Source organism: Euphorbia lathyris, chromosome 3 (genome assembly GCF_963576675.1).
Source record: "Euphorbia lathyris chromosome 3, ddEupLath1.1, whole genome shotgun sequence".
NCBI classification, from domain to species: domain Eukaryota; kingdom Viridiplantae; phylum Streptophyta; class Magnoliopsida; order Malpighiales; family Euphorbiaceae; genus Euphorbia; species Euphorbia lathyris.
The window spans coordinates 80,935,088-80,953,836 of record NC_088912.1 but is presented as its reverse complement, the minus strand read 5'-3'; the positions used below and the strand labels follow the sequence as shown (position 1 = coordinate 80,953,836).

The 18,749-nt window shown below is 40.8% G+C and overlaps 1 protein-coding gene across 1 annotated transcript; it reads left to right on the top strand.

The window, feature by feature from the left end:
- The first annotated feature begins 689 nt into the window (after nt 1-689).
- Nucleotides 690-17,657, top strand: LOC136222705 (uncharacterized). The gene is made up of 12 exons (XM_066010436.1): nt 690-1,234; nt 1,846-2,072; nt 2,223-2,290; nt 2,725-2,793; nt 2,930-3,261; nt 3,453-3,521; nt 3,602-3,690; nt 13,151-15,367; nt 15,502-15,579; nt 15,696-15,807; nt 16,534-16,584; nt 17,375-17,657. The coding sequence occupies exons 1-12, from the start codon at nt 869-871 to the stop codon at nt 17,423-17,425; spliced, it is 3,729 nt and encodes a 1,242-aa protein (XP_065866508.1). The 5' UTR covers nt 690-868; the 3' UTR covers nt 17,426-17,657.
- Nucleotides 17,658-18,749: the final 1,092 nt, after the last annotated feature.

Sequence of the window (18,749 nt, the reverse complement as noted above, 5' to 3'; positions counted from 1 at the left end):
GAGATTGGGAGTGGTCCCGTCGAGTTTCCTTCAAACGCGGGCTCAGCAACACGTGTTATCAGCGCTCGTGGGAGTAGGACTGCCTGCCCCTGCTCGTAATTCGCATCCTGCTCATAAGATATAGGGCGGAGAAGTGTTGGCCGATGATCTTCACCCTCTCTGGATCGAACATCATCTAACATCATCTAACATCGTATTCGCGGTATTCCGACAGATTATGTTATTCGTAAGAGAAGGTGGGCGTGACACCCGTTATCGTTTGATGTGGATGGTAGTGGCCTTTATACCATGACACATAGTATAAACAAATAAAGAGAGAAATGACATCCCTAGTGTAGGCCATCAGATAGTGAAAATAAAGACAATAGTCAAATTTCGAAAATGAAATAATTTCAACAAATTGCATTGTAATATCACTATCTATGCACGATAAAACCCAAATACTTCATCATTCCCGATAAGAAATGCTCGTTCTAAATAATCATACATACGTTCTAAATAATCATACCTTTATCATATCCAATTTCAACCCGATATAACCTTACCTCATTTTTTGCAGGGTTAATATCAAATTATTAAAAAATTAATAGTTTGCATTAAAATTGATAGAGCTATTTATAATTTCAAGTCAATTTAATGCATTTGATTCGGTTTGCATTAATTTACCCTCAAATTTCATTTTTCCATATTGCCCTCTCAAGTTGTGGGCATAGCGGGTTCCCCCTTCTCCGAATTGAATTTTATCTCTCACATCCGTAACTGAAGTCTCTGTCCTTTACTCCTTTCTTCCACATCTCTCTGTCTTTGCCTTGTTTACATCTACTTCTACATTTATTATTTGAATCACAATTTTTTTGAACCAATCTATATGTACGGCGGAGGCTCCAAGCTCGGTGGCCGCGGGGGTGCCCGGGGCGGCGGTGCTGGTGGCACCAAGCGTCTCTCCTCTTTCCCTCCGCCTCCGCCTCACCGGTCTTCCACTGCCCCTAATTCCCGCCTTTCTCGTGGTGGAGGTTCTAATCCTCGCAACCGCTCCGGTCCCTCCACTTCCACGCCGGCATCAATTCCTTCTGTTGAAGAGACTTGCTCTCTAATTCCGGGAAATAATCCACCTGCTTTTGGAATGGCTATAAGATTGACGCCAGACTTGGTGGAGGAGATCAGGAGGGTTGAAGCTCAGGGCGGCACTGCCAGGATGAAGTTTGATTCCATGGGTAGTAATACCTCTGGCAACGTGAGTTTCATTCTTTCTCGTTGATTTTGTTCGTCAAATTTCTGGTTTCTTTTCCAGTTGGGCATACTGGGAATTGCTGGGCTTTCTCGAATTTCGATGTCTTGATGGAGTCAATTTTATATAATAATCATTCACTGCAGACATGTGGCTCAGCTATAATTTTGTTGCATAGTTTATGCGATACTTGTGTTTTACTAATCGTTTTTTCTTCTCTAAATAAGAGTAATTGTGGAATTAATGGTCAATTGTATCAATTCTCGTGGTGAAGATTTGATTTGCTTGATGCAATTTCAACTTGGTGAAGCTTGCTACTGCTACTTTTTTTTTTTGAAGAACTTGCTACTGCTACTTAATCACTTATTCCTTGGTAGTTCTATGATCTTAGGTAGGAATTTTCCCATATTGATAAACCATTTATGTTTTGTAGCTTTCTTTTGATTGGCCTTTCCTTTTGTTTTCACTATGTGATTGCGTTTTCTTATTACTTTCAGTCAACCATTGAATAGTCAGCTGAGCTTTGTGTAAATCTTGACAGTTACTTAGAATGATCCTGGAGATATTGTTCTTGTCATTTCTCTAGCAACTATTTCACTGAATCGTTTATATAACAGGTTATAGATGTTGGTGGTAAGGAATTCAGATTTACATGGTCAAGGGAATTTGGTGACCTTTGTGACATTTATGAAGAACGTCAAAGTGGTGAAGAAGGAAATGGTTTGCTTGTCGAATCTGGGAGTGCCTGGCGGAAAGTGAATGTACAACGTGTTCTGGATGAATCAACTAAGAACCATGTTAAAATGCGGTCAGAGGAAGCTGAACGCAAACATAAAGCACGGAAGTATGTCATTTATAATGTAGATAAAATAATTGCAATTGAAGGGGTTCTTTTCATTGAAATCAAAATATATCAGCTGTATGATGTGTATTTACTTTGTGTTATTACCTATTTGAGTATTGTTATGATTACTTTTATCTTCTTTGATTACAGAGCTATTATTTTAGATCATGGGAACCCATCCATGAAGAGTCAAATAAAGCAATTGGCACTTGCTGAGTGTAAGCTCTTATTCTTTGGATCTTGAGCCTTCTATATATGTTGTACACAGACACACACATCCCCAAATCCATTGCATATTTCCCTGGGGAAGAGAATTTTAATAATTACAGGCATGAAAATAGCTAAGCAGTTAATGGCGAAATTTTGATAGGATATAGACTGGACGCCGTATTAAAAACATTTTTCCGATGGCTGGTGCCAAACCAAAAACATAAATTTTATATGTTTTTTAAATCTTTTCCAATTTCTCGATTTTTATCAAGTTCAGTCTAACATATAACATTGATAACAGTTGTAGCCAAGTTTAAGCGAAAATTGATAAATGTAATAGAACTTAATAGTGCTGAAAAAATGTTCGAAATCAGGGTTGTCAGATTGCTACGCCTAATTAATGTTGGTGTTATCATATCTAATGTATTTCTCTTGTTTCCAGCAAATCCATGGAGGTTTAAGCAAAAAAAGGAGCAACCACTCAAGAAGCAGAAAGTTGATCCACCAATAGGTAAAACATAGTGTTCCCTTTATTTGAAAATAATGTTTTTTATGTATCGTCTTCAGGGAGAAGTTCAGAAATCTATTTTTTATAATTTTTTTCTGCTGCATTATGAGAGTTTACTTAACCTGTCCACCAATTGCAGCCCCCAAATCTACCTTTAAACCTGTAGTTTCTTCAACTGCTATTGCAAAGGGCAGACGTTCATCTTCACCTCTGCCCTCTACATCAGAGCAATATGGCGCTCCATCATCTCCTTATATAACTGGAAATGCTGCTAAGAATAATGTGAACACAGAAGTAATAGCAACCCAGAAAATCAAAGAGAACACCAATGATAAAGAAATCCTTACTAGGCCTTCTAGTGCTCTTCGGGAGACAGCTGGACAAAAAAGGAACTTTGGGTCTAAACCAATGGATTTACAAAGCATGTTGATTACTCTACTGGTTGAAAATCCAAAAGGATTGAGCTTGAAGGTATGAATGATGGAAATAGTGATGAGATTTTGAGATTTTGAATTTTGTCTGAATGTTTCATTATTTGTTGCTCATTCAATCAGTTTGACCATGCTTAATCTTTCATCTCTTTTTTTTTTCCAAAAAAAATATTAACCTACACAGTACTGATTTATGTGGGTTTCTTTGATTTTGGATCCTTTACACCATAGGCCTTGGAGAAAGCTATAGGAGAAAAGATTCCAAACTCTGCTAAGAAGATAGAGCCTATCATTAAAAAAGTAAGTGGCGGAGTGTTGCTGCTATTTACTTTTCAGAATTGAATATGGCCTTATTTGTTTCCATTGTCCCTCATCATTAGATTGCAAGTTTTCAAGCTCCAGGTAGATATATCTTGAAACCAGGAGTGGATGTGGAAAACTTCAAGAAACCTTCATCTGAAAGTGGAAGGTAGCTGCCATGTTTACCTGATATAACACGGCATTGATATGGTTGCTCTTTCATGAAGATATTATCTTGGTCTTTTTTTTCTCATTTGAATCCATTCTAGGTGTTAACAGTTGCGCTATTTAACCGAAGAACCTGTAGAAAACTTAGGGCAGCTTCACTAAATTGAGAAATAGGTTTAACTAGCATGGATCACTATGTTAGGTCTAATCTTTTGATTGCCGCATGTGAGTTTATTTCTCAATTGAAGTAACAAACTGAGTAGGTTTTAGTCTGAGTTTTTTTCTTTTTCTTTTTTGGTTAGTTATAAACATGATATCAAAGCATCCATCCTTTACTAAAAAGAGTCTAGAGTTCATGTTCTGGAAACTCATTTTTCAATTGAACTTTAGCACAAAGTAGGGGTGGTACTATGCTTGTACAAATTTCTGGGAACCTTACCTATGAACTTGAGCTTCTGAGTTCAGTGGTGATAACATCGTGATATTATCCCAAGGATCAAAAGGGATATTCGCCTAAAGAACGCCACGTGTTGGTCACCTAATACGGGAATACCACGGCGTATGGAAACAAAGGGATCCGGCGAACCTATGAGGCGAATCTCCAAGGACTCACCAAAAGAGACTCGCGGGCGAACCTATGAGGCGAATCTCCATAAACACTCAATCCGCCATTAGAACGGCTGGGCCGATCTAGCAATAAAGACCATTAATGAGCTATCAATTAGCTAACCGCCGACTTAAGAGTAACCTGTAACCGCCATTAATGGGACATTAATGGAGACTTTCTAGTTACTGAAAGTTACAACTTCATGACTATATATAACCTATGTCTCAGGGTATCAAGGTACACACTCACTTACCCCTTTGTCAATTCAGTTTGCTCTCTTGTTCTTCCTTACTGACTTTGGCATCGGAGCTTCCCCCGTCGAACCCAACGACGCCCCCACAGGGACGGAAGCTGATCGGAATTTCTCCATAAGTCATCAATTGGTGCGGTGAGCGTGGAATCCTTAATCAAATAAAGGGTTTTTCGTTCACTTTAAAAGGACATGGCAAATGGGGAACCGAACCCCACATCGGGGGAAGAAACACCATTAGTAACACCATCAAGCCAACCTGTAACTAGTGCTGGTCGCGCTGATTCAAGTGCTCCCACAACACAAGCTGAAGGTAGTGTGCCGCCAGACGCATTCATCAACATGTGTGCTGAAGCAATAGGTAGGGAGTTTGGTCCTGAGATGGGTAATCGCCTACGGTCATTCATGATCATTCCTCCGTTTTGGAGCATGACGCCCACGTCTACGGTATCTTCATGGCCCCAGGCGACTATAGGATCAAACGCCCTCAATTCTCCACGGCAGCGCTTGGGGATCGACCGCTCAATCGGGAACTATTCCCTGCTGGCGCAGCAGGAAGTCAAAGGAACGATCAAACTCTTCCTGGCGGGTCTGTAAGCCAGGGGATAAACCTAGGCGGGTCAAGTGTCCCAAGGCGCCCACGGTCGAATCTCTCCTTGGGTGGATCAGAAGGGCGAAGGCACAAAAAGCGTAGAAAAGAGAAAAGTAGGCGGTCCGAATCACCTTCGCCTCGGAGACCGAGATCTTCCCGCAAGGGTAGATCACCCCCATCTACTGGACGTAGACAGAGCAAAAGGCCAGTAGAGATACCACGTTCGGATAGGCCACCACCACCGCCACACCAAGGGGATGATAGGCACCTTCCTTCAGGAGGCCATGGAGGGGGTAACGGTCAAGCTCCTCCGGGCGGACAGGGAGGAGGAGGTGGAGGTGGAGGTGGGGGCAGACGGGGAAGCGGAGGCGGACGTTCACCATCAGATCCGTCTTCTGGATCCAGCTCTTCATCTTCTCCAAGTAGATCTCCACGGAGAGGACGTCCAAGGGCGGGTCCGGAGAATTTTGATGATAGGGTTCGAGCTGCGGTGCTCCGCATGAATGAGGAGGATGCTCGACATAATCCATTCGCCAATCGTGATTCGCCCTTTACGGCTTGGATCGAAGCGGAGGAAACGGATAGACATTTTAAAATACCTAATCTCCCAATATACACGGGTGCTGACAACCCAGAGGCCCATGCCAGAAAATATCGAATACTGCTTCGCCTTAACCGTGCAACGGAACCGGTGCTATGCAAGATGTTTATCACCACGTTAGGAGGTCCCGCTTATGACTGGTTCCAATCTTTACCTCCTGGAACGATAGACAGTTGGGATCAACTAAGCAGAGAGTTTTGTGCTAAATTCGCCGGATGTATCCCTCCAGTGGTCAAGTCACGGAAGCTTTTTGAATTAAAGCAGAAGGCGAACGAATCCCTTCGAGAGTATGTAAACAATTTTAACAAATTGTGTATACAAATTGTTGATGTGGATATCTCCATGGCAGTGAAATCTCTGGTAAAGAACACAACATGTAAGAGTTTGCAGGAGGATCTAATTCGAAAGAAGCCCAACAGCATGGCAAAATTGATGGAACGCTGCAAAGACTTCATGGAGGTGGATGATATCCGCCGAGAATCAGTTTCTCCGCTCAAAAAGGATAAAGGCGAATCTCGCCGTCAGGAGAAGGAGAAAGATAAGTACCAAGATTCATCCTCTAGAGGTCGGCGAAGAGGCTTTAAGAACAAATCGACATTTGTTTCATCATTTACGCCACTCAATGCCTCTAAAAGTGAAGTGCTCATGTGGATCGAGAACAGTCAGCATAAACGGAGCATTTCATACCCCGAACCAAAGGGGGGGAGTACACCAACACTGGTAAAAATCCCAAAAATTATTGCAAATACCACAGGAAAAATGGCCATTACACAGACGCATGTTGGGAGTTGGCCAGAGAAATAGAACGTCTCATTGAGAGAGGCAAATTGGATCGGTTCGTCCAAAATGATGCTAAGAAGGGAGATGGTGATAGATCCAAGGATGATCCGAAGAAGAAAGGAAAAGGGACCATCAATGTCATAGCAGGCGGACCTGGGTACCAACCTGTACTGAAAAAGGCAAAGACCACTGCTCTTGACAGGGCATCACTTAATCGCCCTTTTGCAGATGTTGGCCCAGAGATCTCTCCTCATGCGGATGCCTTGGTCATTACTTTGATGGTGGAAGGCTGGGAGATGAAAAGAGTGATAATCGATACTGGGAGTTCGTGCAATGTCATCACAAGGGGAGCATTTGCCAAACTAATGATAGACCCAATCCAGGTGGAAACCACCGTAGTGGACATCCTGGGAGTGACAGGACACACCATTCGTACAAAAGGCCAGGTAACGTTAGATTGTGAGTTAACAGATGAAGAACAAGTCTAGAGAGGCGATCTGGAATTCTCTATCTTGGATGGCCAGTTGGCCTATAATATTATCCTTGGGCGACCTTTTATCTCCGAAGCGGCGGCCCTTATCTCCATACGCCACTTAACTCTTTACATCCCCACGGACAAGGGAGGTGTAATGGTCAGAGGAAGTCAAAAGGTGGCTCAGGAGACGTATTCGGCATCTCTAATGATTCGCCCCCAGTCAAAGGAAGAAGACGAAGAAGAACTCGTCACAATGGCCTTAGGCGAAACGGAGATGTACCTCATGGCGGATGAAAAACAGGTACGAATGGCTAAAAGGCTCAAGGGAGAAATTAAAGAAGCAATCACCAAGGTTCTCCATGAGGCCGAAGACGTCTTTGCATGGAAAGATGAGATCCTTCCCGGGATTAGTCCAGATGTGATCACTCACAAACTCAACATCGACAAAGATGCGGTACCGGTTGCCCAAAAACGGAGAAACCATGGCCTTGAAAGGCAGAAGGTGATAGAGGAAGAAATCACCAAGCTCCAGCGAGCGGATGCCATTGAAGAGGTACTTTATACACAATGACTGGCAAATGTAGTTCTAGTCAAGAAAGCGGGCGGATCATACCGCATGTGTATTGATTTTACAGATCTCAACAAAGCTTGTCCCAAAGACAACTACCCTCTGCCGTGTATTGATATCCTCGTAGATGGTAGATGGAACCGCAGGACACGCTATGTACTCCTTCACAGATGTAAAGTCGAGTTATCACCAAATCCCAATGGAGCCTTCAGATAGAATCAAGACCTCGTTCGTGACTCACCAGACCACTTATTGCTTCAAAGTCATTCCCTTTGGGCTTAAGAAAGCAGGTGCAACCTATCAACGGATGATGAACAAAATATTCGCGGAAAGCAAAGGTGATAATTACTCCGTCTATGTAGATGACATGATCATCAAGAGTACCACTGTGGAAAAACATGCAGATGATGTAAGGGAGGTACTGGGCGTACTCCGACGTCACAATATTAAACTGAATCCGGAAAAATGTACCTTTGGTGCAACGTATGGAAAGTTCTTGGGATTCATGATAAGCCAGAAAGGAGTGAGCCCAAATCCTGACAAGATTAAGGCCGTTCTGGAGATGCAAGCACCACGGAATATCAGGGAAGTGCAACGCCTTAACGGGCGGATCGTAGCCTTGGGCAGGTTTATCTCTTGTTCGGCCCGCAGATGTCAACCCTTCTATGAGGTCATCAAGAAACAAAAGGCGTTCGAGTGGAATGAGGATTGTGAAAAGGCCTTCGAAGGAATCAAACGGTTTCTCACAGAACCGCCCTTGATGAGTCGGCCCTTGAAAGGGGAGAATCTTTATATGTATGTCTCGGTTACAGATAAAGCTGTCTGCACGGTCATGATAAGAGAAGAGGATGGCCAGCAGTATCCAATCTATTACGTGAGCAAAGTATTGAAGGATGCTGAAACCAGATATTCCAAACTTGATAAAATGGCTTTGGCCGTTGTCACCACTGCAATCCGCCTTAGGCCATACTTTCAGGCTCATACTGTCATAGTTCGAACGAATATACCTATGAGGAAGGTATTGCAAAAGCCGGAAACTTCAGGCAGATTAATGGAATGGGCAATCCGCCTTGGAGAGTTTGATGTACGGTACGAGAGCAGATCAGCCTTGAAGAGTCAAGTCTTGGCAGACTTTGTGAATGAATTCACTGAGGAGGGGATGAATCTCCCTAAAACTCAGTTTGAAGAGTGGACGATGTATACAGATGGAGCCTCCTCGGCAGAAGGAGCTGGCATAGGCGTCGTGATCAAAGGCCCCCAATATATAAAGCTACGGTACGCAGCAAAATTGGATTTCCTTGCAACTAACAATGCCGCGGAATATGAGGCTCTAATATTGGGATTGCGCTTGCTAAAAGAAATCACTCCCGAGCGGATCGTGATCTATAGTGACTCCAAGTTGATAGTCAACCAAGTGATAAAAAATTATGAGGTAAAGGATGATGTTTTGGCCAAATACTTGGGATCCAAAGGAAACTTGGGCATTTATTACATGGACCATATTCGCGGTTTTTTTTCATACTCGAACAAATACAAATTTGGAAACCTATGGGGAATGACGGAAGGGAATAAAAAAAGAAATAAAAAAAGAAAAGAGAGGGAAAAAGAAAAAAAAAGAAATAAATAAAAATGAAGTAGAAGAGCCCAGATTCAAAATGAACAAATTCAAACTTGAAAAAAATCTTTCTGATTCTCGAAGAATGAGGGGGCAAAGAGATTGATCGTTGCTGAAGTCAAAAAATTGCTGGATCACCTTGAAGCCAAAGAAACTAAATGGGAATTGATCCATGTACCCCGAGGATCAAACACCGAAGCAGATCACCTAGCTAAAATGGCTTCCAACAATGAGAACTGGGCGGATCCACAATGTCCATTCAAAGTCAAAGCAGCTCCCGCATTTGCCCAGAAAGAGGTATCCCTACTCACAACAGTAGAAAATGATTGGAGGTCTACCATCCGCCAGTATCTATTAGATGGAGCTCTACCTACGGACAAAGAGGAAGCTCGGCGGATTGTAAGGAAGGCGGCCTATTTCTCCATGATCAATGATGGCCTCTATAGAAAATCTTTTAGCCATCCTTGGTTAAAATGCATTTTGCCAGAAGAGGGACAACAGGTCCTCAAGGAGTTGCACGAAGGAGCATGTGGAGCCCATGAGGCATCCGCCTCCATCCTAAAAAAGTCCAGGCTAGCAGGATTTTATTGGCCCACAGCAGAACTTGATGCACAGAAACTGGTGGAATCTTGCCATAGTTGTCAGATTCATGCGAATGAATCTCATACTGCCAAACATCTCCAGAGGCCTATCATTGAAGGTCGACCCTTTGCCCTCTGGGGAATTGACATCATTGGACCGTTTCCTCCTACTCGTAGACAAAGGAAGTACGTGGTAGTGGCAGTAGATCATTTCACTAAATGGGTAGAGGCTGAAGCTGTTTCCTCCATCAATGCTGAAAGAATGGTTGAGTTCGTCAAAGATAATATTGTGGGAAGATACGGAGTTCCACACACGATCATCACTGACAATGGAACGCAATTCAACTGTGGGGAGTTCAAAGCTTTCTGTGAAAAATTGGGCATTCTAAACAGGTTCACCTCCGTATATTACCCACAATCCAACGGTATGACCGAAGTTACGAATCGGACAATCGTAAAAGGAATAAAGAAAAGACTGGGTGAGCATGATAAGAAATGGGCGGATCAGTTGACAAGCGTCTTATGGGCGTATCGTACTACTCCTCGAACGGCCACGGGCGAAACCCCATTCGTCCTCTCATGGTGTGGAAGCTGTAATCCCAGTCGAGATATTGGTTCCAAGTGACAGAATTGCATTCTATTGCGAGGATGAAAACAGTCAGAGATTGAAAGAAAGTCTTGATCAAGTGGAGGATAGGAGAGACAAGGCATATGTACGTATGGCGGCATACAAGCAGCGGATCGCAGCTTATCATGACAAAAACGCCAAACTTGTAGACCTGAATGTAGGAGATCTCGTGCTCCGTAAGGCCGACAAAATCCAATCTAGAGAAGGGAAGGGCAAGCTAGGGCTCACCTGGACAGGTCCATATCGAATAGTGGACAAGATTGGGTTCGCCATATTTAAGATTCAAGACATGGAAGGAAATACATTGCCGCGCACTTGGAATCTCCAAAACCTCCGCAAATACTTCGCCAGAAAATAGAATGTAAACAAAGGTCTTGAGTACTCTTTTCCTTTAATAAGCTTTTTTCCCATGAGGTTTTTCTTATTAAAGGTTTTAATGAGGCTCACATATGAGACCCGCTTGCTGTAATAAAGCGTATCTTCTATCAATAAAAAGCAATTGTTCTATGGGAATCCACCAGTTGGGTCTCGTAGTTATTTATCCATGGGAATCTACTCGCTTGGCGGACAGGCGGGTCGTTGATGAGCATCCGCCAGTTGGGTCTCGTAGTTATTTATCCATGGGAATCTACTCGTAGTTGGGTCGTTGATGAGCATCCGCCAGTTGGGTCTCGTAGTTATTTATCTTCTATCTCGCTTGGCGGACAGGCGGGTCGTTGATGCGCATCCGCCAGTTGGGTCTCGTAGTTATTTATCCATGGGAATCTACTCGCCAGATCTGCTAGATCCACGACACTCATCCGAGAGGAGGTAGACTCCGCACGAGGTGCCTTTTTCCTGGGCGGAGCGGAAGAAGAGGCCACCATCCCAGAAAATCCCCTAGAATCTATGGCCGGAGCAATACCGGTGATAGGATCAGGAAGGTTTTGACTACTACTACCTAAACGAGTTCTACCGCGATTACACGCCGAGTCGAGCAACTCAGCTAAATTGGAGTTAACCGTACCTTCGGAGGAAAGAGAATTTTCCGACGAAGAAGAAGTCCAACTAATTGCAATTTCAGAAGGAGAGGTCAAATTAAAAAGTTCAGAGGTTGACCCGGAGGATGAAGAAGAGCTTCTAAACATTCAAAAACACAATATATGGAACGAAAAGATGAACTTACATGGAAAATAAAGGCTTAAAGGATTCTGAAACTCCGAAGAAGCTCTGCAAAGAAGACGCAAAAGAAAATGGAGAGGAAGAGCGAATGAGGAAGAAAGAGAAAAGGAAAAAGGAAGAAGACGTCTTCTCTCTCCTCGGGCGGTGCGCCTGCTACACGTGTCACTCCATGATTGACATCGAAGAGAGTGCTCATTAATGCAGGTAATCATGACGGCGCGCAAAGAAGCTCAAAAGCCCTAAAGGACTTTAAGGGAACTTTGGAGGGGCTTCTGATAACATCGTGATATTATCCCAAGGATCAAAAGGGATATTCGCCTAAAGAACGCCACGTGTTGGTCACCTAATACGGGAATACCACGGCGTATGGAAACAAAGGGATCCGGCGAACCTATGAGGCGAATCTCCAAGGACTCACCAAAAGAGACTCGCGGGCGAACCTATGAGGCGAATCTCCATAAACACTCAATCCGCCATTAGAACGGCTGGGCCGATCTAGCAATAAAGACCATTAATGAGCTATCAATTAGCTAATCGCCGACTTAAGAGTAACCTGTAACCGCCATTAATGGGACATTAATGGAGACTTTCTAGTTACTGAAAGTTACAACTTCATGACTATATATAGCCTATGTCTCAGGCTATCAAGGTACACATTCACTTACCCCTTTGTCAATTCAGTTTGCTCTCTTGTTCTTCCTTACTGACTTTGGCATCGGAGCTTCCCCCGTTGAACCCAACGACGCCCCCACATGGACGGAAGCTGATCGGAATTTCTCCATAAGTCATCAAGTGGTTCTTTGACATAACATAACTCAGTACTATCTGTTTTTCACCCATCTTACCTGAACCTTATTGGACTTGGCTGTTGTATTCTTGCAAAAGTTGTGCATAACTTTCTTCTTTTGATTTATCATACTCATATGATCAAATATTGTTCTAGGATACATTTCTGCAGTGTGCTGCTATCATGTCCATAGCAATTGAAGGGTGTGAAACTATATGTTAAGTTCCCGAGTTTGGATGGAGTTATAGGTTCTTGAACTTGAAAGTCTGGTAGTAATGCTTCCTTCGATTTCTTTCTACTTTGTTTACTTATGATGATAGCCTAGGATAGGGCTCATTAAAGAGAACTCCAGATCTCTTAGATTTTTTTTGGATGGAATAATACCTGCTTTTATCACATTGAATTCTGTCTTCTAAAGGGTACACTGCAGATACTAAAACAATAGAATACTAGAAAGGCACAAACTCTAGCAGTAGATTAATTTGGATAATTTTTTTAACAAACTGAGTTCCATAATTAAAAAAGAAACAAAAAAGAAAAAAGGAAAAAAGAAAAAAGGAAAGAAATAAAGTAAGTAATTAAGATGAAATTGGTTTCTTCTTTCTCCATTAGTAAATCTTTGATAGACCACAGGTGGTTTCCTAAAACTATATCACTGATCTATTATATTGAGATTGAAAATACAATGGTATTGCTGGTTGTCAGTGAATAATTTATGATGCTAATTTTACTTAAATTATATTTTGTTTCTCTTCAAAAGCCATCTCTTTAGTATATTTGCAGCACAAGAGTGATATATATGTTTGGTAATTTCAGTTCGCCTGAAGACAACCATCAACTGAAACTTGTCCCAGAGGGCAACCATGATCAGAGACCTGCTCTAGAATCGAGGTTTGCAGAAAAAAGTCCTGCTGTTGGTTTTGAGGAACATGCTCAATCAAATGCTAAAGTTGAAGAAGAATTGAGTGCATTAGAAAAATCCGATAACCAACAAAATTCACCTGATTTGTTTGGTGAGAAAAAAATCTCTGACAACAGTGAGGCGCAGGCAGGCAGCTCAAGCGACAGCGGAAGCGACAGCGATAGTGGAAGTGACAGCAGTGACAGTGGGAGTGACAGCGGAAGTAGAAGTAGGAGTCGAAGCAGAAGCAAAAGCCCTGTAGGAAGCGGGAGTGGAAGTAGCAGTGACAGTGACAGTGATGCTTCATCAAATAGTAAAGAAGGCTCTGATGAGGATGTGGATATTTTAAGCGATGGTGACAAGGAACATCAACATAAGCTACAGCCCTCTGAACCTCGGCTTTCAGCATCTCCAGATCAATGGATATCTGGGCAGAATAGGATGGATGAGAAGCAAGATGGTGATGGATCTGAGGATGTTGATATTGACCCAGGATCTATGGCACTTGACATTGAGGGTCATGAATCTGATGCTGTTGACATTGAGAATGATCTGGCTGATGATGAGAAGGAAGTTGAATTAACTGCAAATGATAATCTTGTTCCTGGCAAAGAAGATGAACAACCTGTTGCAGGGGCAAATTTTCTTTTCGATCATGATGCTATCAAAGAGCGCCAAAATTTCATAGGGACATTGTTTGATGATAATGAAAATACTGTTCTGGACAGCTACAAAGAAGGGCTATCTGACAGTCCCGAGACAATAGCTAAAAGCAATTCCAAAAGGGGCCCTGATGCAAGGCATTTTGACGAGAAATCTGAGCCTGCGAAAAGATTGAAAGTTGAAAGATCGGCTCGAGTGCCTATTTCTGACAGTACGGATGCCCAACCATTTGAGAGTCCGCATAACAGAGACACTGAGGAGACTGACCAGGGGCTTTCTGTTCAAGATATGAATAGACTAGATAGAGAAGGGAATTCTGATTTCGGTTCACAAAGGGCATATAACCAGGCATTTTGTGGAAAACCCAATTTGGATTTTCAGCAACCTGGGCGAAAGTCTTCTGATAAGAATGCACAGTCAAAAGGTTCTGATAATGCAGGGAGATCCAAACATACTGAGAGCTCAGGACATGGTCATAAGTTTTCTGAGAAGAGTTCCAATATGAATGAAAATTTCCCAATTCAAAGAGAAAAGGGGTCTAGAGAAAATCAAAATGAAGATAATTTTGTACAGGAGAAAAAGAGGCCAAGAAATTCTAAGGAAATTGGACCTAGGGGCAGACATTCATCCTCCTTTGACACGCATCACAGGAAACAGGGTGAAACATTTGGGAAATTCAAGGATGCTGCACAAATTACAAACTCACAAATGGGATCTTCACCAAAGGATGGCAACAGAGTTGATGTAGATAAATACCCGGCTTCCAGTGGAAGAAGCCTCCAAAGGGAGCTTTCTGAATTGGAGTTGGGAGAATTTCGCGAGCCATCGCTTGAGGAAACACTAGTCAAAAAACAAATTGACAGAAAGGGTTCTTTTAAACAGTCAGAGAACAAAACAAGCACATCAGATAACAATAATCCAGATTTAAATAGGTCAAAGCCTATTGGAAAGACAAAATTGGACTCGGTGAAACCTTCTCCAGCCAATACAGTTCCTGGGGTTAAGGGGACCCCTGATCGTCACATTGAAGACTTGACAAAATCTCACCATAAGATGGTGCAGTCTCATCCACAACACCATTCAAAAGCAGACAACACCGATGTTGGCCCTCACTTCAGCAAGTTGGCAGATACAAATAGTAGATTAAGACAGAATGATGCAGAAGCAAAACTAGGAAACAGTACGGAAAGCAATGGAGAAAGCCATAGAAGAGTCACTGCCAATGTACAGCAGCTGCATGACTCTAAACGAGGACCCCTTTCCCACCCGATGAAGGAAAGTAGAGCTCATTCTTCGAATGCAGTGGCTGACTTGTTGAGTGGGCAAAGGGAAACAATTGTGGCTGAGGTCAATAATAATAATACTAGAAAGAGGAGGAGGGAATCTTCTTCTGAGGAAGAGAGCTCTACTTATTCCAAGTATGATAAGGATGTGGCAGAGATGAAGGGACCAATTAAGGATTATTCTCAGTAAGTAGTCATTTTGGTTTTTTTCAGGTTAAAGCATTCTATTTTCCTTCCTAGATAGCTTAACACTTTTTATTGTGGATTATTTGCATATTTTATCAACTGACATGTAACATATGCTCCGTGTTTTAATATAGGTACAAAGAATACGTGCAGGAATATCGTGATAAGTATGATAGTTACTGCTCATTGAACAAGATCCTGGAGAATTACAGGTACTATAAGGGATCTTCTACTAATTAAGATTAAATTCTTGCTTGTTGAATTCAAATCATTGAATTCTATTCCAGTATCTTTTTATTTGTCTTAACATAATCTTTGTTATACACAGGAATGATTTCAGTAAAATGGGGAAGGACCTTGATATCGCAAAGGGAAGGGATATGGACAGATATAATAAGATCTTGGGACTATTGAAGGAATCATATCGAGAATGTGGAGCGGTATGCCATACGATTCCTTTGATATTTGGCGTTTGTTTTTAAATAGTCAAGTTCTATGCCATCTATTTGCTAGATCAATTCTTGGTTATAAAGGATTTGTTAAGATTAGGGGATTAGAGTATGTAATCTGCTTTGAAGACGGGCTAAATTACACCCATAGCTCCTCAACTTTGTCTTACTTCTTTTATGGTCCCTGAATTTCAAAACTGAACTTCGCCCTTTTTCAACATGAAAGTGCTTTAACCTTTGACCGCTCCAATAAGCAGGTAACCCTCAATTGTAGAGCTAATAGAAATGATATTTCTAAGAAACTTTAATTCTTGAACTTTTTAGGAGGCCATTTAGGTCTTCTATCCAGAGAAAGTGGTGGTTTAGAGTGCTTCAAAATGGTGATTTGGAAAATCGAAAACAGTGGTCCTATGGGAAATGAGAAATGTGTTCATTTTAATTCTTAGAGGTTTTCATTTCGTGGTTGTCATTTTGAGGTCATTTACTTTCACAAGGGACTTTTATATTAGCAAAGGGTAAAGTTTGTGGGCTATTATGTACGGTTTTGAAGTTCAAATGTGATAAAGAAAGGGCAAAAATTGATGGCCAATAAGTTTAATTTACCTATAAAGATGAGATAAGATACAATAAACGTATTTTTGCATTTTCTAATGATATTTCATGGTCAAACTATTTTCCTTTTTTCATTTCTGTTTTGACATGGATGCTTACTTGCAGAGACACAAACGGTTGAAGAAGATCTTCATTATACTTCACGAAGAACTGAAGGTGATTTTTTTTGTAAATGTTGTTTTTTTTCCTCTCTCAATAAGTCTGTTTTATGTGAGCGGCTAAATACCGCACTCAAATTACTATCACCGCCTTCATTTGGACTTTTTTGCCCTTCTCATAATTTTGATCAAAAACTAAAAATTCTCTCCAAAATCATAAACCCGAAAAACAATAATTGAAATTATGAAAATAATTGATGTGTAACAACCTGAACCACGAAAATGGACGATTACGAGTCGGAAACATTAAAATTTATGTTTTTTTTATCAAAGAACTCATGAAAATAATACATATTTTTCATGACGATTTTGTATTTTTTGTCACAAAAAATTGGGGAATTTTGCATTTTTCGTCATAAAAAATTGAACGATTTAGTATTTTTCGTCACTAAAAATTTTACGATTTTGCACATTCAAAATTTGGCCTAAACGGATGCGGCATCCGTTCGGCCCATGGTGGGGGCGGACGTGGCACTCCGCCCCACCAATGGTGAGAACGGATGGCGCATCCGCCCGGCCCATGGTGGGGGCGGATGCGCCATCCGTTCTTGCCATGGGTCGGTCGGAGTGCCGCGTCCGCCCCCACCATGGGCCGAACGGATGCCGCATCCGTTTAGGCCAAATTTTAAATTTTTCTCTGAAATTTTTTTTCTCAAATTTTGAATCAAAAATTATGCAAAGGGTAAAATTGTCAAAAGATGGCGGTAGTAAGGAATTTAAGGGCGGTAAATAGCAATATCCTTGTTTTATTTATGTTGCTGACGCTTCTTTTGTTTTTTTTTTTGCAGAACCTTAAACAAAGGGTTAAAGAATATGCACTCTCATATCCAAAAGCTTAGTCAGTTGGCAGATTAAACAAATCTAACCTGCGACGAAGATGATTATTATAGCAAAATGTAGTTTAGTGAATAGGTATATTCTTGTGATTATTTGTGTATATACATACATTTCCATTTTTTGGAAATAGTTTTGCTGGCTTATAATTAAGTCATAGGTACATCAATTTTAAAATTTCTAGAGTGTAAACATCTTCATTACTATACTTGGTCATATTACTATAGGTTCACGTTATTCACAATTTCCAGTCTAGGATGAAGAATAACACATTCTTATAGGTTCACTTTATTCACAATTTCCAATCTAGGATCAAGAATAACACATTCTTCCTTCAAAAAAAAAAAAAAGAATAACACATTCTTGTAAATAACTGTTATATTGCCATTTGTGGAACAAACTCAGATGCATACTGCTAAGGATAATATAAATTACAGGAAAAAGACTTACTCCCGTACTTGTTTAAAAATTTCAATTGCCTTTCCGTACTTAATTTTTTTTAAAGTGACCCATTGACTCATCCAAAGATACCTATTAGCTCTTTGAACTTTTACAAATTGATCTATTGTCCTCTTGAATTTGTTTTAAGTGTATATATTTCAACTTCTTAAAAATCTCTCATTATTCCGTCACGTGGATTTTAGGGGTTAATATTAATTTAAACATGTTTAGGTAGTAAATAGGCCATTTTGAAATAGGCCATTTTGAAAATACAGTAAAACCTTCATAAATTAATACTCGATAAATTAATAATCTCTTTAAAATAATAATTTCTTCTGGTCCCGACTTGGACCAGTTAAAAAAACCATCAATTTTAGTAAATTAATAAGATAATAATTTTTTGGAACAATCTTTCATAAATACATTGTTTTATTATCTCTATAAGTAAATAATTTATCAAATACATATGCCAAGTATATATAGATATATACTTAGGATAATAGATTTCATCTCTAACTATTCTCAGTGCATTCAAAAGTTCTGATGTATCATTATCAAATTGTAACAAAAAATTGTAAATAGTGGTTGATATTATAATTGTTTCCTTTCTTGTGACTGGTTTCAAAGGTACCAAATCATCTTTAGCTTCATTGTCAATTGAATTTTGCATGACACTCTCCATAATTTCTTCTAAATTTTGAACTTTTGAGCATTCATTGTTTTCACCTGGATAATCCAATATTTAATTGATATTCATTTGGTTGCGGTAACCAAGCTGACTAATCATTCCATCAAGTTACTCTATAAATTGATAATTATAAATTTATTGATTAATTAATATCTCTATAAATTAATAAAATTTCATGGTCCCAACATTATTAATTTATA